The sequence below is a fragment of the Magnolia sinica genome, chromosome 10, assembly GCF_029962835.1.
Source record: "Magnolia sinica isolate HGM2019 chromosome 10, MsV1, whole genome shotgun sequence".
NCBI lineage: Eukaryota > Viridiplantae > Streptophyta > Magnoliopsida > Magnoliales > Magnoliaceae > Magnolia > Magnolia sinica.
Window position 1 is genome coordinate 12,488,416 of NC_080582.1, and position 14,344 is coordinate 12,502,759.

The following is a 14,344-nucleotide window of genomic DNA, read 5'->3' on the forward strand; positions in this document are numbered from 1 at the left end:
AGCCCTAGAACTCCCACAAGAACCTGAGCATTGAGATATGAGAAACTGGTGTACCTTAATTTGTATATCAGCAAGCTGCTCACAATCCAGTTCCTCTCCTTCGGAATCAGCCATCTCCTCACATTCAAATTCTACATCTTCTCCGATATCTTCATCAGAATCACTCAACTCTTCTTGTTCCATCACAATTTCTTGAAGAGATTGCTCACATTGATTATCTTCACCATATCTGCTTATACTGTTGCCTGATAGTGCCATTTCATGAGCTATAGCATGTGTATCATTGCTAGCTTTTGTCTGCGAGCCTGTTTTACCAATTCCCGCTGCATTCACACATGAATTGGCTGCGAAAGAAGCTGAAGAGCAGTTTTCTCCGTTGTGATAAGATTGGATATTACTCTGTTGTCTTTCTTCTATGTTTCTATCGTCCAGTGCACTTGTGGTCGGTCCACTAAGGTCATGTTCAGTCATGCCTCTGCTTCCCTTAATATTCTCCTTGCTAGTTGATGTACTTAAGTGGATGTCCAAGTCCAGTTCATTTGCCTTTTCATAAGGGCTGGAAGGTGCAGTATTGGTAGCCCACTGATCATCAATGACTTGTGAAATCGGAATGGGATTAGATGAATTGGAAATACGAGCAGAACTGCCTTGGAGTGATTCTGAATCACCAGACATGTGAGCCACCGAAGATCCAATTACGGGGTCACTATCTACATTATCAGATCTTTGCAAGAGCGGATGGAAGTCAATAGTGCACAAGTCAGAAGGTGTTTCCTTTGACCTTAGAGCTGGATGGAAACAATCCAAGGTGCTACCTACATGTTGGGACTTGCTGAAGGGCTTGAGGTTAGCCTGAAAAGGATTTCCTGGAAAGAAACTGAAAGTATTAGAACCATTAGCATTCTCATTCGCTGGAAAATATGGCACGCGTCCATCGTCAGGGGCCTGGAGTAGTAAAGGATGCATCTGAAGATCTGATTCAGGGACGCCTTCCTCAGTGACGAGTTGATTTGGAGATGTTCTTGGGTCTTTTTGGGAATGATTTTCAGTACTGTTTTTGGGGAGTACGTTTCTGGATTTTACAGCAGTCATGGAAGGAGCACTTGATCTTACCACATGGGGAGACCTCAAGACTGGATTTTCTGTTTCACAACCATGGTGCTTAGAAATTGGTGATTCACAGTTGGAGCTTTTGAGAGCAGATTGGGAGATCACGCGGACAGATGGGGGAAGGTTTACTGGAGGCAAATCGGGTGCTAACTTGACCAACTGAGCAGCATTGCTTTTACGCATTCGGTATGGCCTGAAAGGCTTCAATTTGCAATCAGAAGTCATTTGGCCAGAACCCACAGTGTGAGATGCACTGTACCTAACATTATTAAAACAAGATGCATTTTGCTGGTCACCAGGGGACTCCGAAGCAGCCTCATATTCGTGCATGGAACCAGATCCCTCGTATTCATTCATAATTCCAGTCCATTTTTCTCCTCCATGTGAACCAACTTGTGCCAGGGTACCACCAGATTGCAGGAGGGTACTGCTAAAATTTGAGAGAGGAAGTTCAGAAGACATGGGCCTGGAGCTTCCAGGTTTCCAATCTGCCAAGAATGCTTCATGCACATAGGCTTCATCTTCATCATCCATGTTACCTTCTGCACTATTATCCCCTCCATCAGCATTATCAACCTGGTAACCAAACATTCAGCATACACATGATGAGGTCATTAGAATGCTTCAAGAAATGTGTACACAACACGCACATTTAGATGTGCAGGCACACATCTAATGGGAACACTTGTTCAAGAACTGGCCATTCATCAGGAGAGAGAACACCTTCTAGATGCCCTGACCCACACAGGCCGGTCCAATCATCTAGTTGGCTACAAATGCATGTTGAATGTGGACCTTTGGACTTTCTTTCAGTGCCTTTGATTTCGTACATGTGTGATCCACCTGATGAGTGAACCAGCCTGATTTTGGGGCAGAAGATATGTGGGGTGGGGCATCTGATGAACAGCCTGGACCCCGCACACGTGTGCCATGTTGACTTTCATGTACCCACAAAAATCCCAAAGAGATCCCAATAGCAGGGTCCAATGTTTTAGAACCCTGTGGATTTCACTGATCAACCATAAATTGAACTCACCTCTTTTTCTGATGTACTTTGCCAACCAGACAAAGCCTTTTTTATTTTTCTTTTCTTTGATAAATATAATCGCCGCTTTTCCTTCACAGAATCACTTGTCTTATATGACCTCTGAGTCCCAAGTGCAATTCGCCACTGACGGGGCAGTAAGGATGGATCTCTATGTGGGACAAAGAATTTCCATACTGACATCCAATCAAGCTTTAGGACTTTGAGTCCCTGGTTATTACAAAATTGGCATATGATGGTTATATAATCCAAGTGGGAGATTTGTAAAGAAATGAGATAAGTGAGCAGAATGGCCAATTAATAATCACCTCATGAATACGTGCTTTTTCTTCAGCAGTCAATGGAGAAGTCTTCATGCGTCGAACTGCCTGCGTTAAGTCAAAAGGATAGACTAGCTCATTAGGTATAGACATGAAAATGGCCAACTGGAAATAGCAACTGAATATTCCACTGTATTAGCCAAGAAATTACAGCCTGATATCAGAAAGCATCAGTAAAAAAAGGGAAGACAATTAAGTTGTCCATATTAATGCAGTTGAACATGAGGAGTGCAACTGTCAAATCAGCCAAGCAGGCATTGAGTTTCCAGTGTATGAAACCGTCACAGTTATTTGAAAGAAGAATTATAGCAGCTATGTGCATTAGGCTTGTAACTATAACATTGATTTGAAAGTTCTACACTAATAAACACCAACCAGTCCATAGATGCATTATTCTTTTAAATGATACCATTAATTGTTCTTTGAAATAAATCCAAAAGATAATATGGAGAGAAAACGAGATGTCTTTTCCATAACAGAACAATAGAAGCAACCAAGTCTCCTGACTTAATCCCCAAGAAGGCAGGAACAGAAAGAGCATATGTTATATCAAGAGTGTATGGCTCAGGGCAAGCAATCTACCAAAAATTATAGGTTAACTGATCATTTGCAGGTGCAGATGTGATGGACTAAAAAAAGTTTCTCAAAAATAGCATCCTAACAATCAAGGATGGTTGACAGCACGTAGAAAAATTTACACTTTAATTTCTGAAACTAGTTGGGAACCACCCGATGCATGGTTGTGCATGGAGAAAGACATTCAACATGGTGCAGATAGAAAGTTTGACCCAGGATCAGAATGATCTAATATTGGCCACATGAAAAAGGAACATGGACACTATCCCGCCATGTTAGATGTAGAGAACTTCACATGCACAGTAAAACATCACACTTGTAAAGAATATGGGACCGTTCATAGATGGAAACCACTCTCAACATGCGCTGGCCTAAAAAATAAAGCAAGCCCACTCATCAGGTGGTCAATTATCTCATGTGTATCTATAGGAAAGCTACATTGTGTACTTAGTGTATGTATTGGGTGTGTGAGTGCACAGTGTTGTGTGCCCTCTTGGAGCATGTATATCTGTTGAATATGGAGCTTCATCCAATATATATAAAAGTCTATCTCTTCCCCCTAGAAAAAACTTTACAGATTGAGCCCACTACAAATAGTTGTTGCCATTCAACTTGAAAGTTGTAATCAATGTTTTAAATATCATTATCGCGTAATGTATCACACCCTTAGGATACGGATACATATCAGTTATCACATGGGATATATCAGTTGTATTGCATAATGTATCGTTGCTGTTGTTGGGAAACATGGGAACACTGGGAAATTGGTCGAATTTTTCAATGAAACTCCAAGGATTGTTGAAAAAGACATCAATACACACTTAGAAATCAAAACATTACCAAAAGAAAAGTGCACATAATAGGTGTTTCTTTGTATAGGGGCTAATATATGTGCTTTCCAACTGAACTAATGCAAGTATATTCAAAGTCTATTCATATAATTTATAAACGCAGAAGACATGTATGGAAACCCAAGCAATGCATTCAAAAGCAAAAGAAGAATCACTAGATCAGGTTACATACATGTTTAATTTTGTGTTTGGATACAAAGATTACAACTGACTTGCGAGAAATTGAGAATTTTAGATTTTTCTCAATTATTCGCAACTTAACCCATCTCCCCCAAATCTCAAAATCAAAGTTCCAAATCCACGATTTTTCATGGAAAACGTGAAGGATCATAGATTTATAACCATTTGACACTAGTTTGACATGACTTACAACAAAAAAATCGAAAATGCTCACTAGATCAAATATGTGGGATATATCGGCACTACCTGTGCATTTCGTAACACACAGTTGGGATACAAGATATATCGTGGGATATATCAGCTGATATCATCGATATTTAAAACACTTGTTGTAATTAACAAGGGATGAGCTTCCGACGATCCCATACCAGATCCGGAAGGAATATTGTCCAACATAAGGACCCACACATACAGAACCCAAGAATAAACAACTCAATGAAGGGCCACAGATCAGTGACAACCATAGATCTATGGCAAGTTAGCTTCAGATGATGGCTTGGCGGTCCAGAAACAGATGAAAAGAAGGAAACACACAACAGAGATCATAGAAGGCTTGATCCAAGCATTAACAATGCCTTACACAAGAGAATCAAGCCTTAAGACATACATGGAGGGTTTCGATGTATTTCCAAACCCCCAAGGACCCAAAAACGGTACCACCACACCTTGGTATGGCTCAACAGCACCTCCAAATCCCTAGTTCTTCCAGAAACAACTTCTTGAGAAGGTAGATAGAGAAAATCTGACCCAACATATGTGAAGAATCTTAAGGATTAGCTACAATTTGAGAAAACTCGACGAAAAACTTAATTTTGGGATTTTCCAGCTGAAAGTGAAATGTGTCCCAAATGTACCTCAAATGGGCTCCATAAACCTTGTAAAAATCACCGCAAATCTTCTCAAATTGAGATCTATCAAACTATATTCTTCCCGAACAAAAAGAATTCATACAGTTCGTACACTTGTTGACATCAGCAGATTTATGTGTCACCGATCAATGCAAGGAACGAGGTTCTAATACCAAGTTGGTTTTAGGAGATTTGAAGTGAGGAAGGAAGAAAAGAAATGAAGGAAAGAGAAGAAGTATTGAAAGAGAGAGAGAGAGAGAGAGAGAGAGAGAGAGAGAGAGAGAGAGAGGCCCTAACACACCTTTATTATATCATTAGAAACAAATATACATGCTCTAAGAGAGTACATAACACTGTGCACCCACACACCCAATACATACACCAAGTACACAATGTAGCTTTCCTACAGTATCAGGTTGGCATGTATGCCCATAATTCAAAGTACCTTTCCTTGTATAGTCCACTAGATCACAGAAAAAATAATGCATCCAAATGGTTGCCATCATGTTGCATTACTATTATTGAATTTACACGCACATAGAGAGAGAGAGAGAGAGAGAGAGAGAGAGAGAGAGAGAGGGTGTATATCGTCGATTTGTGTATGTCATATGGAAATAAGAAACCACATGAGTGCATGGTTAGCTTCACTGTCTCTAATACCATCGATCGATGTATATCACATGGAATAAAGTTCCTGTGAAAGAGCCAATATCACACCCAGCGTTCTAAACATTGTTGATGTTATTGGTATCGTTGGGTGGCCAATAGAGATACTGGAGTTTTTTTTTAAAAAAAGTTTTACTTTCATTGGCAAAAACATCACCCGTATCGCCAAAATATCACCGATATGCCGCTGACCCGCTAGCACAAATATTTTGTATTGGCAATATGGTTGATATTAACGCTACTACAGGGGATATTGTCAAATGATTTTAAAAGTTAAGAAAAATAAATTAAAATTTTGTTTACTTATCAAAAAACAATTATGTTGTTTCCCAATTATGTATGCATGTGTGGATGGATGTGTTATGCATGTACTGACATATCATGCGTGAGATGTACGTATGTATGCATGGATGTATCATGTATGTATGTATGTATGTATGTACATATGTGTGTATGTATGAATGGAGGCATGAATTTATTATGTATGGATGTATGGATGGATGCATGGATGTATGCAGTGGAAACAAAGATGATGACTTCAAGCTGCATCTTAACTCCATGTGGATTTGAGGCAAAGTTATGTTTTTCCTTTCTTTTTACTTTGTGAATATGTAATTTATGTTTTATTACTTTCATTCGATGGTATTTGAATAATATGAACTCATTTTAGTTATAATTGACTGCATTTTACCGACAACACATGGCTTAGGCCCCTATAAAATGGATGTATAGTTGTTTTTTGCAATATTTTGATTCCTAAATGTGTAAACATGTGTCTTTTAGCATCTCCTAAAATTTCACTAAAAAATTCACCTTTTTCCCAATGTTTCCCTCAGTCAGCGATATTTTTCCAAATATCAGTGATAACGACATGTTTCTGTAACCCCAGTCATTGATGCACATAATGATAACAATACTATGAACACTGATGACACCCTCATTTCTTAGCACCTTTTGTGCACACTTCCTATCATGTCCTTCCACTTTTTTTAGTTCCAAGCATAGCCAAAAGCAGAAAAAGGGGTTTGTGCATCATAACATTGAGTGTAAATATCTTTAGCTATCTAGAATATTAGTTGAGCACCATACTAATACAACATATTACACAACGCATTTCATAGTGTTATTTACACAGGCATTATGTAATATGTAATACCAGATGAGAGCCTTGGTTGTAATTCTCGTGTTTGGTGGGAAAATAAGTATGTAGAATGCCTGGTTCCCTACTCGCTTTTGGTTGAGCGCATCAGCAATAAACCAGCATCTCTAGTTCTTTTGCTACCATTTTGTTGGACTTCAATACATGATCCTAATAATTAATGGCCAAGAAATGATTGAAAATGGCATGATGCTGGAAGGAATGGGATTTTGAGGAGCTCATTGCATCCACTTTACAAAGAGTTTGGGACCAAACTCGTCTGGAAGATGTGGTACCTGTGAGCTAAAGCAGTGAAATAGGACACCCAGCTCCAGATAGCATGTAGGCTTGACCAATAAGACTAAAATGTGGACGAGCTGCTATGGATAAGTCCTTCCATTTGGAAGCCATTAAAGACTGCTTGGAGTTATCAGACTGGACAAGGGTATTGTGTGGGGACTGAGTGCATCATGGGAAGGATTCATTCAGGAGTGAGACACCTCCCAGTTGAGTCGTAGATCCTATCCATGCAACCAAGCAATGGAGGGTCCTACCAGAGCAATATTTTGATATTTGAATGATTACTGCATAAGATTGCTTGGTTTATTTTGACTAGCATAAAAAGGTAGCATCCCCTTTCAAAAGCTAATGGTGTCTTTGGACTCCTACCCTTGCAAGAAAGGCATTCATTCAATCGATAGCCCAAACAAGCCAACACGTTTAGTCCTTGGCACTGATGACATACATTTTGATTGAAATTACAATCTTTTTTAGGAGATAAATGCTGCCTGCATTTTATTGTTGACCATACCAAAGTTGCCAAGGCTGTCCATTTATTGTGGAATTATAGCAAGTGCCTACTTCAACAGGACTTGGAATGAATTGTATGTTCAAGAAAAGCTTCCCCCTCGAGTTCTATATATGAACTTTGACAGTGGTTCTTTTGGCAAATAAGTCCTTATGGGGTTGTTGTGCTGATTAAAGATGGTTGTGGTGTGGTGATGATGCGGACACTAGGCCATTTAAAGTATATCAACGCAGGAGGCATGCTTTACCCATGTCAATATGGTTAGATGATGGATACGGTTCCGGTCTCTAGCGGTTGAAGACCTTACACATGTGTTCGTGACATGTGTAAATTGCTTGAAAGAGACATTTGAACCATTGGATCACAAGGATGGTGTAATTCGGACCATTGGATCATCACGACCTACCTTCATTGCGCTACCTTCATGGCACTATCATCGGGGCCCATCGAGCATCTTGAATTTGAATTTAGTTTATAAACATTTGAGGTATTTAAGTTTTGAGACATTTTGCGCACAATTTTTGTGCAAATTTCTTCTTCTGTTTGAAATTTTTTAATAGGGGTATTTTGGTAATTTCATGTAATTACGAATTTATATGGGTGTTTTACCCTAAACCTAAAGGAGGCTATGTTATGTTTTAAGAAGAATAAGGAAAAAAAAAAAAAAAACTTTTGCTTCTGACGATTTCGTCTTCGACTTCCAATGATTGGAAGAGGGCATGAGGCCCAGGGAAGTGATTTCTCATCCTCTACTTCTCTCTCCTTCTTTCTTTTCTCAAGGTACTCTTTTCTTTAACCCTATTCTTTTCCTTTTCTCCTAAAATCTTTAGATATAGAAGCCGATCCTGTTTCTTTTTATCGAAATCATTAGATCTTAAAAGATTTTCATCCCCACATTTACATATTTTGACATTCTTCAAATCTCATCACCCAAAGCCTAAATTTGAAGAACCACCAATTTTTTTCTGAATTTTTCAGATTTCCCAATCCAGAAAATTCATATTTTCTGGATTAGAAAATCCACTTGGATCGTTAGACGGACCTCTTGCAAGACGAAAGTTCTATCTTTCGCCGGATCGGACTAAATTCAGATTTTAAGATTCAATACTTCGTGCTTGTGATGGATGGCCATAATCATTGTTGCATTAACCTTTTTTCTTTCTTGTGTTTATGATGAATAAGGCTGATTTTTTTTATTTGTTTTTTAAAGATTGCATAAATCTGCCCCTTTCAAATACCATATTCATTTAAGGTTGGATTAGGCCGTCCTACATTAGGTGAGAGTGATCCTAGTTGGTCTTGTTGGTGTTAAGCACTTAAATGAAGCAGAAGATAATGTTCTTGCACAAAGTCTACAAATATTGCAACCCTCAATTCTTCTGTCCCCTTATGGCAGATAGCAGTTAGTAATGTAATATTAACATAGGGGAGAATAATAAGGATTTCCACTATCAAGACAAGCAGTTTAGAGGAGACTTTTTATTATGCACTCTTTGGGTCTCCTTTAATCACACATTCATTAAGAAGCTTGCATATCTCTGGCAGAAGATGGGGTCTCTAAGCCTGTTCATATTTGTCGTATTTACTAGATCTCCACTGCAATCTTGTTGGCTGCTTTAACTTTTAACCTTTGTAAAGGCTGTTTAATTTCTTTGTTCTTTTTCCTCTTCCTTTTGTTTTCCTTCGTCCGCTTCTCCAGATCAATAAAGTACTATTATTCACGTCAAAGAGAAATAAGCAACAAACTCCGAAGCACAGCTTCACATGCAAAAACACCCACTAATGCATGGGCAAATATAATAAGAAACCAATATCTGAAAAGTACTAAAAACTTCAATGAACATATATGAGAATGAATACCAGAGATTAAATGCATACTTTTATTGGATTTTCAGGTGCTTTTGAGGAGTTACGATTCTTCTGCCTTACAAAGATCTACAAAATGTAAAGCAGCACAGTTAAAGAATTGCAAGTTTACTATATGATCAAAGGAAAGACAAATATGACTACTAATGAAATCCTTCTTTTAACAGTGGGCCACTAATGTAATCCTTGACAGAACATATCCAGTACACCAATATTGTTACTTCCAGGATTTGTTTAAGAATTTTTGAAACAAATGTGCAAAAATTAACTAGTTAATTTATGGTCAAATGAACCATGCAAGTGCCAACTATAAGCACCAAAAAATCCCTTCACTATTGAGGCGAACCAAACGTCAGTTGAGTTGACAAGTCGATCTCTGGGTGACATACCCAATCAACTATATTTTACGAAACAGTGACACATGAAGTCAGGAGAAAGTGAACTTTGTGAGGACACACCATTGAGGTGTCTCTGGTGAGTTTTCAAGGTTTTTTTTTGTGATTTAGTGAATCAATTGACTGAGTCAAAAAGGTATTGCTGAGAATGTCGCATTGTGTTGTTGGCTAAAAGATGTGTTTTTCTTTTAATATTGAGACATGAACATTATGTAGCATGGACAATATTAATATTTTGTTAACATTAAATACAACAGAAAAGAATATGTTATTTGATGATACAAAGCTTCTTTTAGATAAGGTTTCTCCCTTCTTTTCTGACTTTTTCTTGCTTTGTTCCATGAACAGGAACCGCAACTGCAGTGATAACCGTAGCCCCACCTAGACCAATTAAATGAGTAACGATGAACAATCATAGATTTGGCAATTGTTTGTAGGACAGGACATGTTCACAGGGGGGCAGCTGATAAATGTCCCAAAGTCCACATCTGTCGCTATTTTGCCAACCTCATTTTGAACTGCCAAAATTAGCCTTGGAGTCTTGGACACTTCCACATCTGTTGCCATTTTTGCCAATCTCATTTTGAACTTACAAAATTATCTTTAGACTCTTGCATCAAAAGGAGTTCCTAGGAAAGTGGGTGTGGAGATTTGGGTGTAAGGAGAATAGCTTCTAGCACCAGATAGTTGTGGCTAAGTACAGCATATCATTACTGGATGGTGGACCAAAAATTCCTCTACCATCGTGCTTCATTCTTGTGCAAAGGAATAGCCAAATCGTCTACATATGTGTTTGAAAGAATTACATTCTCTTTGGGAAAAGGACAAAATTAGATTCTTGTTAGACATTTGGCTGGGGAATAGATCTATGGTAGAAGTTTTTCCTGCTCTATTTGCTATTTCAGAGAATCCAAACACTCTTGTTAGAGACTATTTCCATCCAGATGGTAGTGACGGGATTTGGAACCCTTCGCTCCATAGGAATCTTTCTGATTTTGAGTTTCAAGAACTTATTAATCTCCTCTCATATTTGCAAGCGGCACCCACTCCATTACCTATCAAGCCTAAGGACTTTATTCATGAGCATTGTCGCCCACAGGTCTATTCTCTGTGCGGTCTTTCTACTCCTCCCTAGCTGCCTCATCATTCAACACTCCATGTCATACCTATTGGAGTGATAAAGTCCCTTGATATACATTGATACACCACACTCTGACAGCTTAAGCTTTTAGAGTAAATGGTTGTTTGACATGATATCAGAGCGGAAGGTACTATATTTGAATCTCGAGAGTAGCAAATATGCCTCGCTAATATATTATTCTCCCACGAGGGGTTAGAAAAAATCAGATCCAACCCAGGGACCGGGAAATCAATCCCTGCTTATTTATGGTGTGAGTATCCCTCCACCCTTATCAATATGTTCCCGTCAGGGTATTCGAAAACGGTTACGTATCGGTTGTAACGGCCGATACGTAACGGTAACGGCCATGACCGTTACGCGTTACGGGGTTGTAACGGCCACCCCCTCTTTTTTGTGCCCATAACGGCTGTTACGATACCATAACAACTGTTGCGGGCCATAACCCCCTAAAGAAAATAGGAAAAAATGACCCCAAAAAAAAAACATTACTTTTTTTTCTTTCTTTTCTTCTTCTTCTTCTTCTTGTTGGGCTGCTGCGGCTACAATGGGAGCAGTTGCTGCCCTTCTTCTTCTTTCTTCAATTCCCTCTCTCTCTCTCTCTCTCTCTCTCTCTCTCTCTCTCTCTCTCTCTCCCTCTTTTCAGTTCCCTCTCTCCTGTTTCCCTCTTTTTCTTTTCAATTTCCCTCTCTTGTTTTCATTTTCAATCTTGGAAAAATGAATGGACTGCATGACTGTGAAACAGCCACGCACTTCAATTTATTTTTTCAAATGCTTTGCAGTGCACGCAGTACAGTGCACATGCATTGTTTTGTAACGTGGGGCCCACCTTGATTTGTGTGTAGTATATCCATGTCGTCCATCAATTTTTCAGGTTCATTTTATGGCACAATCCTTAAAGTGAAGGGATCCAAATCTCAATTGGACCACACAATTAGGATTGAATGCCCACTGTTAAAATCTTCCCAAGGCCCACTATAGTATGTATTTTCCATCTAACCTGTTGATAAGGTCACATAGACTTTGACCTTGATGAAGGGAGAACACAAATAACAGCTTGATCCCAAAAAAAAAAAAAACATGTCATAAGAAATTTTTAATGGTGGGAATTAAATCCTTATTTTGTGGTTCGCCTAAGATTTGGATCAGCCTCATTTTTTGGACCATGCCCTAAAATAAGTTGGCAAAAAGGATGGACCACATGGATATACAACAAATGCATTGAGGTGGGCCCCACTTTTAAAGGGATATTCACTAGTGGTCCACCGAAGATTTAGATCTACCTGAATTTTTGGACCATGCCTTAAAATCAGTTGGCAAAACAAATTGATGGCATGGATATACAAATACATCGAGGTGGCCCGCCTGGCCAACTAGTGGTCCACCTGAGATATGGATTTACCTTATTTTTTTCCAATGCCATTAAATGAGTTGTCAAAACGGATGGATGACATGGATATATAATACATAATCGAGTGGACCCAAGTACATAGCCCTAAAAATTTATACATGAGGTATATATCAACTCAAAATTAACCAATTAAATTTTGGGACCATTGTTGCCAAGTCACAATCCCAAAATTAAATAACTCCTACAATCTTCACCATTAGTTTGCAAATATTTGTTTTTTGAAATAGGACCATTTGAAATTTTTCATTTTTCACTGTCCAAAAAATGTCCACCAACCGATTAGTGGGATAAGTACCAATAGATTGCATTAATTTGAGGCTAGTTTAGGGCATCAAATGGTCCCCAAATCAGCCCCGAATCGACAACACTATTTACCTCAATTTAATTTTAATTTTTTTAAAGATTTATGGGGGAAAATGATATCAAATTGTTGGGTATATGAATTACATAATAGGATACAAAAGTCCCCAAACTCTACATATTGAAAAGAAATGTATGTGAGTCACGAAGTATGCAATGCAGTAGCACTATAAATAAAAGGAAAATTTGAAAATATAAGATGGTTTGGTATTACATTCATTATAGTAATTTTATATAGATATTATATAGTTAGAAAACTAAATATAAAAGGTTTACAATTAATTCCAGGTTGTCAGGTTCATAAATCCATTAGACAGCCTGATATAGCATTCTCACCAAAGAGTGGACTGTTACACCACCATAAACATGTTCCAAATTATAAATGAATGCATATTTGGAATATTTAGAATATTCTGGATTTAATGGATATTTTTCCATAATTTTTTTTCCAAAAAAAAGAAAAAGAAATACACACCTCATATTAGCCGTTACGACCCCGCATCAGCCGATACGGGGCATATCCCTATCGGTAACGGTGGGCACCATTACGCCCACATATACCGCAACAGAACACCTTGGTTCCCGTGCCGAGTTCTCACCCCGCACGTGTCGAGGGGGTTTTGGAGTGATAAAGTCCCTTGATATACATTGATACACCACACTCTGACAGCTTAAGCTTTTAGAGTAAATGGTTGTTTGACAATACCAACCCTGTGTGGTTCTATAGAGTCCCTCCCAAGGTTGCTTTTGGTTGGTTGGCTAGTAGAAAAATGATTCTGACCATCAACAATATGAGGAAGCGCAGCATGCAGCTCCCGAATATGTGCTTACTCTGTTATTGTGCAGAAGAGACGGTGGATCATCTGCTTCTTCATTGTCCATTCTCAACAGACATTTGGTGGAGTGTTTTCAGACTTGCAGCGGTTTCCTAGGTCATGCCCCATGACATGGAGAGCCTCTATAGTGGATTGCACACGGATCCAGGTGGAGCTCTGGGTAAAAGAAAGTGGAGGATTATCCTCCTGGCTGTTATCTGGGCGATCTAGGACGAGCGGAACAATCGCTGCTTCAAGAATATCTCTATCTCCTCAGTAGGGGTTTTCTCTAGAGTGCTTGTTCTGTTTAGAGATTAGGCCCCTTAGTTTTTTCCTTTTTCTCTTTTGCTTCTTGCTTCTGTTTTTTCTATTTTTCCCCATTTGCTCCACTTTGCCTGGCTTCGTCTCTAGGAGTTTTCCTTTTCTTGTTTTTTTTCTTTTTTCTATCTTATGTTTTCTTTGTAGTTTTTAGTTTCTAGTTTCCCTTTCCTTGTTGCTTCTCTCCTTTCTTCTTCAATAAAAGTATCACCTTTCAAAATAAAAAATAAAAAAATCAGAAGCCATACTTCAGAGAAATCATGACATGATCAAACATTGAGAGATATGGGCACCTAAATAAAGATCTGGTGTTTCTACTGATTTGAAAGAAACATCCCAATGACCAACCAACAAAATGGAGTAAATCTCTTTAATGGTGGTTTAGATTAGGTATAAAGACAAACCAACAAAGACAATGGATGCCAAAATCATTTCTTGATGGCAGAAAGCAACAAGAAGGTAAATCTCTCTACCATAGACAGAGAACCTGACCTTTCAA

The 14,344-nt window shown here is 38.6% G+C and overlaps 1 protein-coding gene across 2 annotated transcripts in view; it reads right to left on the bottom strand.

The window, feature by feature from the left end:
- Nucleotides 1–14,344, bottom strand: part of LOC131257997 (uncharacterized) — a 45,903-nt gene that overhangs the window by 7,145 nt on the left and 24,414 nt on the right. For both annotated transcript variants that reach the window (XM_058259019.1, XM_058259018.1), the window contains exons 4-7: nt 9,421–9,477; nt 2,464–2,523; nt 2,147–2,365; nt 55–1,686 (exon numbers count right to left, since the gene is read on the bottom strand). In XM_058259019.1, coding sequence (XP_058115002.1) covers nt 55–1,686; nt 2,147–2,365; nt 2,464–2,523; nt 9,421–9,477 — 1,968 coding nt within the window. The remainder of the gene's footprint in view (nt 1–54; nt 1,687–2,146; nt 2,366–2,463; nt 2,524–9,420; nt 9,478–14,344) is intronic.